Genomic DNA, 6,674 nt, shown 5'->3' on the forward strand with positions numbered 1-6,674 from the left:
GGGATTCAGTACAAAGAACAATAAAGGTAAACGTGCAGAAGTTTAGTTACTGTTGCTAGTCCCAAGTTGGACAGTAGTACAGTTGCCAAATCATTGCACACATAAACTTTAGAGGCCTTTTTATCTACTTGAAAAGATAAAGATTTTTCTCTACTCTGGACAATCTGAAGGAACAAAGATGAAGGCCTTATGGAGGTGCAGAAAATGATACTTGAACATCCGGAGATATGAACTAGAACAATATATTAGGGAAAAGAAAAGAGACTAAAACACAGAATGTCTAGGTGCTAGATTTTGTTCAGAAGGCTTCAAACCCTCATGACATTGTGATTGATGACCTCGATGGACTTCCATTGCACTTGAGTAGAATCACATTCAGTGACCAAGAAAGGGAAAAGAGAGGCATGTTGTCCTATGGTTCATTTCCTCTCAATTAACCTAATAATTTCATTTGCTGATGGCATATTGTCCTATCACACCTTGATAATGTCAATTGATGCACAAAGGCAACATTTAAACTTGGAAGGGACAAGCCCTTACTGAATGTGCATCAAATTTTATACATGAATTATCTGTTATCTGTATGTTCAATGGAAAAATATTTCCTCAAGAAGAAAGAAAAAAATGGATAAGTTTCCACAGTCCAAAAAACAAGATAAGAAAAACAATCCAATTAGATATCTCATGAATCAAGGAGACGTGGAATTTATACCTTAGTCACTCTGAGGTTCTCAGGAAGCTTCAAGGACCGGCACTGTGATGGTTCAGTAATTTCAGTGAGCTTCCATATCTTAGATTTATCATTAGGCTCTTCAACAATCCGGGGTTTTACATCCACTGCATTTCTTGCATCTCCATTCTTACAAAGTCAATACGATGTAAAGAAGTATATATTAGCAGATGATATTGACATGAAAACCAGGTAAGACTTCTGGTGTGTCCTCCACCTTTGAACAATAGAACGAGTAACTAGCGGAAAAGTGAGTGTGGATATGCATATATATAGTTTTTCCATGGGTCTATGATCTGATGTCAATAAACAAAAACTTCTTTGCATATTTTACATGTGGGAGTAATATTTACAAACCATTCCAGAGATGCCAACACCAGAGGCCACCCTGTCTGCAAATCCAGAACTGCTTGCTGATATTTGATTTACTGTGGGCTGCATGACAGTAAAGCAAAGCATATCCTGGTCATCTTTGTGTTAAAAAAAAAAAAGGAGGAAACCTGAATATTTATATAAATGGGGTTAGAAGTACCTTTGCACTTTCAGATGCCCTGGAAGCATCATAAGCTAGGTTCTCAAAAGTACGAACTAAACGAATACCATCACTATTTGCCAAAATCTTTATACCATTTTCATTAGCAGAAACAGCCAATAGAGAACCGTCCTTGTTAAATCGAACCCGAGGGCTTGCCTTTAATTTATATAAAAGAAAAAGCAGTTAGACCATAGTAGAATACAACAATTTTCTCAGACAATCTCAAATTTAACTTACTGGAAGACCTCCATCAGCATCAATACTGGTCAGAAGTTGAACATGGTCCATATCCCAGAATTTGATCGAGAAATCATCACCAGCTGCCAAAAATCTATTTTTAGTTGTGTCAAATTGTACAACACCCAACGATCTTTTCCGAAAACCTAGATATGTTCTCTTGACAGCCCCTTCACTTTCGTTCCACTCAACAATGTGTGACTCCCCATCTTTGCTGGTTCCACATGAAAATAGTCTGCAATTTTTCCACCCACCCACCCCCATCCAAAAGGGAAAAGAGAAAAAGAGGAGGCACAGAAGAAGAGAGAAAATGTTAGATCGGAGAAAAAGCTATTGTCCCCAAGTGACTTCAGCAAACTATGTAAAGTAGCAATAATGCAATGCATCAACAAAATCAACCTAGTTCCGTCGGCACTGTATGCCATTGTTGTGCACCAACGACCAGGAGCATCATAATCTACTCGAGATCCCAAATTATCATATAGCCATGCTTTTATCTTTCCATCTAATGCTGTTGAGAAAATAAACTGAAGAAGAACGGAGGTTATCAACACAAGTACAAATGTGCAGACAGCTAAACTTTTTGTAGTGTACAAGAGACATCATGACGTCCTGATCAACAAAAAAAAAAAGACACCGAGATGGTATCCATACCTGAATGTTCTCTTTATGGTGAGGGCACACAGAGTACACAGGGGCCTCATGACCCTCAAATGTGTATTGTTTTGCACCAGATGTGGCATCCCAAACCTAGAAATTAGCAAGCGTTGGAAAGAACTAGCTATTATTCAACTACCAAAAATTGTTGTTCAGAGGCAACAATTACATATATTTATGCCTAGCCAACCTTTATAGTTTTGTCGTCTCCACATGTTATAACACAAAGTTGCTTATTAGGGTGAGAGAATGCAAGATCATTTACGCCTCCAACATGAGCATCAATCTGCAAAAGCATTATCAGTCTAACCTGCAAACGTATTCAACATTTATCACTAGGGCAAGAGTCATGGAATGCCACCACAGTTTACCTCTAAATGCTGACGAATATCATCATTCCCATGATAAGAATATATTTGAACAATGTGCCTAGAGTATGCAACCCCTGTCAATAGAAAGATAGTCATTCTAAAAGATCATTCAACTTCTTTTGACAGCAAAATACAGTAAGATTGGAAATGTGCTTTTCATGAAAGCTTACCAAATAATGAACCATCGGGGCTCCATATAACACGGTTAACTGAGACACCAGGATCTTTTACCAAAGCAGTCTGAGTTCAGTTTGGAAATTATTTTGATCAGATTAGATGAATCTCACTGAACTTAGGGGGGATCAGTTCTATCTATGGAAAAAGACCAAACCTGCAACGGCATTGAACATGCACCCAAGTCCCAGACTTTGAAGTTTCTCAACACCAATCTCTCCCTCGAACCAACTTCCCACAATGCAATATCGCCAACATTCGTGCCGACTAGTTTGTCACACGGAAGGATATGATTAATGCAAACAGCCAAAAAGAGCCAAAAAGTAGGTAGACACCAGTATGTTAATAAAGAAGAGCATTCAGATGATGCAGACCTAGAAGCAACGTCTGCTGAGAAGGATGAAAATCCATGCTCATGGGAGATGATCCCTGGTTTAATGTTCGTGCAACAGTCTTGGGCAGGTCATCAGGTACACTAAGCGCTTGATTATGACCTTGCCCTGGAAATGATATAGGCAGCACATTGACAGGAAGATTAACCTGTATTATGAACAATTAAAAAAAAAGTAAAACAACAGTAGAAAATGTGAATATTGCTGACTGAATGATTGAAAAATCGGGAGAGTCTACTACCTCATCAGATATTCCAAGTGACCTAGTTCTTTTGGCAACATGATCAGATTCCCCAGATGGATAATCAATGGAAGGATTTGTTGGTGGAGTCCTGGGATGTTTAAGGGAAGCTACAACAGGTAATGAAGAAACTCACCAGTTAAAAGAGCAAGAATAACCTAGAGAAAATCTAATGGAGTAGTTGTTTCATGTGAAAGGCCAAACTCTTTTTTTTTTTGGCGGGGTGGGTGGGGGGGGGGGGGGTAACAAATTTGGTTAATCCAATTAGACCAATTTCATTCACTTTGATTTTCTGATTCCAAGATCTCAATACGAGTTCATATGATTTATTCAAGAAAAATGTTCAGAAACATAATTTTTCAAAATTGACCAGAACTGGAAAAAAAAATCATAACTCTGTCTGTATGCAGCAATAAGAGGTCAATCAATTCCTCATGCCAACTTGCCACCAGACTGTACTAATGTAAAAACACTATCATCATGATTAGGTGATAACTGATGGCTGAACATTTTAAGCCTTTCTTTATTCCCAATTGCATATCTGAACATACTTATGAATGCCATCAACCATGTGAAAAATGATTTGTAACAATCAAAATGCTCGATAAAAAAGATAGCACCAAGTACCGGCATATCTCCATATTCAGTTGCTTATTAAGGGAAAACAAAAGACCCATTCACCCCATCTAAGTAACCATTAAGTGATACCTGGAATAGATGAAGAACCAAGACCCATAGGTCCACCAGAAACTGCTGGATGAGCTACAGTCGGTGCGTTGGACATCCAACCAGCAAGTGGAGCTGCCACAGGTGGTGGCCCAGGTTGGAAAGGCTGAATAAAGTTTATAATAGATAAGAAAAAATCTTATAGGTTCAACATAATTAGCAAGTAAGCTCTAGAAAAGACCAACCCCATGTGCACCAAGAGGAGGAAAGCTGCCAGGTTTTGGCACTGATCCAAGCAACGGATTGTTTGCAGGTGATGGAGCACGAGCACCATTTGGTTGTCCACAAGAATGATCCACAAAAAGAGTTTTAATATCTGGATTTGGCCTAGGATTTTTACAAAGTTGGTGCTGCCAATTTAAGCTGCAGCATGCATTCGTCGTCAGTTCCCAATTTATAAAAACCTAGTATTGCTAGTTTACTTGAAGAATCACAGGCAGGTTACATTGATGGTGACTAATACTTTCATAATTTTAAGCTGCTAATTATTTGGACCAATATCATGAGTTGCTTACATTGCATAGCACTTCTTACGTCCAAAAGGACCTTTAGCTCAAGTTGTGATGTGCACAAGTAAATACAAGATAGCTAAGTTAGTCCTTAGGCTTGGTAGAATATGCTCTGGTAGTGCATTTAGGCCACTATGGCTTTCAAAACGAATGCTGAAGTTTCACATGGACGTCACCTTTGGTTAATCAAAGTTCGTAATCTTGAATTTTTGAGGTTTGGAAACTGCAATTTGTCACGAAACAATGGATTTGCTTCAATAAGCTTCTTGAGCTCAACCAACATGATAGCTCGTGCAGATTTAGTATCTCCATACTTGGACAGCTGTTCATTCTCCCTACAAATTGATCAAGCCACTTAATTACACGTTTAAAAAAAGTCATATCTTTATACCTCTCCAAAGAAAAGGGTTTTATCTTCATTGACAAATTATATGAAGGCAATACCTGAAATTCTCTAGTGTTAACAGCTGAGTAATCTCCTTAAAAAGGTCCTCATTGAACGATGCAAACACTTTAAGATCTTTTACAAGAATTTCAACACCCTTGGACCGGTCACGCCTATTACAAACTCAAATTACCCAATTTCATCAATATGTAAAATCCGGGGAAAGCAAAATTATTCCTCAAAAGAAGATAAAATCTTACTTGTCCAATGCCTCAAGATACTTTTGCTTCCTTATTTCAAAGAAAATTTTCATGGAATAACGGTTATCATCCACTTTGGTAAAACCAGAGAGATACTTTTCAACTTCATCCCAGTTACCATTATGCACTTCATCTTCAAAGTACTTCATGTTAAAGAAAAAGCCAGATTCTTGTTCAAGCCTATAGCAACAACAACACAAAAAAAAGAGAGGCATTTTTAGCAATGTGAATATGGAAATTAACTGTTCATCAGTGTTTAAATTGTTAAAATGGAAGCATTAGAAATTGAAAAAATGGTACATACTTGTGGACTGATTCTTTGAATTTTTCCTCATCTAGAAACTGTAGAATCAAGAACACAAGTTCTCTGCTGAGAGATGACATTGCAACTACTTTGTCTTCAAGCCCAGAGGAAGTATGAAAAAACCGTGTGTTTTGCAGATCTGCAAAATTCCATAAAATGAATTTCTTAACTAAAAACTCCAGAGATAGTAATAAATAATAATAATAAACAAATAACTAACCCATATGATTAAATATGTTGTCCAGCTCATACTAACTTTATATTTAATCATTAAAATATCTAAGCATTTAATAATTGCCGGACACAAGCCCCGAAACTCAAATAAAATAAAGTAACTGTTCAAAAATTAAACTAATCCCCAAAATATTAAAAGTAAAAAAGGAAAAAAATGAAAAGAGATCCAACGAATTTAAACCTAAAAAAACTCAAACCAGAATCCGATCATTGAACTGATCTTCTTCAATCTAACGAGAAACACAACTCCATTTAGCATTCACCGACGCAGCTGATGTAAAAGTAGAATCACCCAAAAAAAAGAAGATTTTTTTTTTTCACACACACAAAAAGCAGCTTTAAATCGAGTGAAATCGAAGATGCAAAGTTTTGGGGTGGGGTGGGGGGCGCAAATGAAAACCAAAAGCGAGTCAATATACAGAGAGAGAAAGTGGAGAAATTAAAGCGAAAAGCAAAGACTGGGAAAAAGTAAATATTCCATAAAAATCTATAGAGACATATATTTAAAAAAAAAAAAAGGATGTACAGTGGGTTACAGAGAAAAGTAAAGGGGGTTTACCTTAAAGAACAAATAGATCCATGGAAGGGAAAAAGAAGAAGAAAACCCAACAAACGACGAGCTCGAGGAGAGGCTGAATTTGTATATATCCTTCTCTCTCTCTCTCTCTCTCTAAATATAGAAGTCTATTAATGTGTGTGTGTGTGTTTCCTACTACCCTTTTAATCTCTACTCTATATTTCGCGAGAAAATGAAAATATGCCCTTTGGCCACATTGCTTGCAGAAAAATTGTGGTTTCTATAGGAACACATTGTTGACGATATGCGGTTGTAATTATCGGATAAGTACAACGGCTTATCATAGAGAAGCAGGAGTACGGTTCAATAAGTACAGTCTCAGTGGGACCGACAAAGCCGGCT

The 6,674-nt window shown here is 37.3% G+C and overlaps 1 protein-coding gene across 2 annotated transcripts in view; it reads right to left on the minus strand.

Moving 5' to 3' along the window:
• Nucleotides 1-6,472, minus strand: part of LOC109237025 (protein TOPLESS-like) — a 9,924-nt gene extending 3,452 nt beyond the window's left edge. The window contains exons 1-19 of one of the 2 annotated variants that reach the window (XM_019403267.1): nucleotides 6,315-6,472; nucleotides 5,522-5,660; nucleotides 5,218-5,397; nucleotides 5,017-5,130; nucleotides 4,749-4,907; nucleotides 4,249-4,426; nucleotides 4,046-4,169; nucleotides 3,338-3,447; nucleotides 3,079-3,244; nucleotides 2,862-2,971; nucleotides 2,701-2,770; nucleotides 2,531-2,604; nucleotides 2,350-2,445; nucleotides 2,157-2,252; nucleotides 1,902-2,029; nucleotides 1,503-1,737; nucleotides 1,263-1,421; nucleotides 1,088-1,165; nucleotides 713-859 (exon numbers count right to left, since the gene is read on the minus strand). In XM_019403267.1, coding sequence (XP_019258812.1) covers nucleotides 713-859; nucleotides 1,088-1,165; nucleotides 1,263-1,421; nucleotides 1,503-1,737; nucleotides 1,902-2,029; nucleotides 2,157-2,252; nucleotides 2,350-2,445; nucleotides 2,531-2,604; nucleotides 2,701-2,770; nucleotides 2,862-2,971; nucleotides 3,079-3,244; nucleotides 3,338-3,447; nucleotides 4,046-4,169; nucleotides 4,249-4,426; nucleotides 4,749-4,907; nucleotides 5,017-5,130; nucleotides 5,218-5,397; nucleotides 5,522-5,601 — 2,304 coding nt within the window. In that variant the 5' untranslated portion in view covers nucleotides 5,602-5,660; nucleotides 6,315-6,472. Of the gene's footprint in view, nucleotides 1-712; nucleotides 860-1,087; nucleotides 1,166-1,262; nucleotides 1,422-1,502; nucleotides 1,738-1,901; nucleotides 2,030-2,156; nucleotides 2,253-2,349; nucleotides 2,446-2,530; nucleotides 2,605-2,700; nucleotides 2,771-2,861; nucleotides 2,972-3,078; nucleotides 3,245-3,337; nucleotides 3,448-4,045; nucleotides 4,170-4,248; nucleotides 4,427-4,748; nucleotides 4,908-5,016; nucleotides 5,131-5,217; nucleotides 5,398-5,521; nucleotides 5,661-5,936; nucleotides 6,141-6,314 lie in introns of those variants that run through there. The other variant, XM_019403268.1, reaches the window with a different exon arrangement.
• Nucleotides 6,473-6,674: the final 202 nt, after the last annotated feature.

This window comes from Nicotiana attenuata, unplaced genomic scaffold, assembly GCF_001879085.1.
Source record: "Nicotiana attenuata strain UT unplaced genomic scaffold, NIATTr2, whole genome shotgun sequence".
Lineage (NCBI taxonomy): Eukaryota > Viridiplantae > Streptophyta > Magnoliopsida > Solanales > Solanaceae > Nicotiana > Nicotiana attenuata.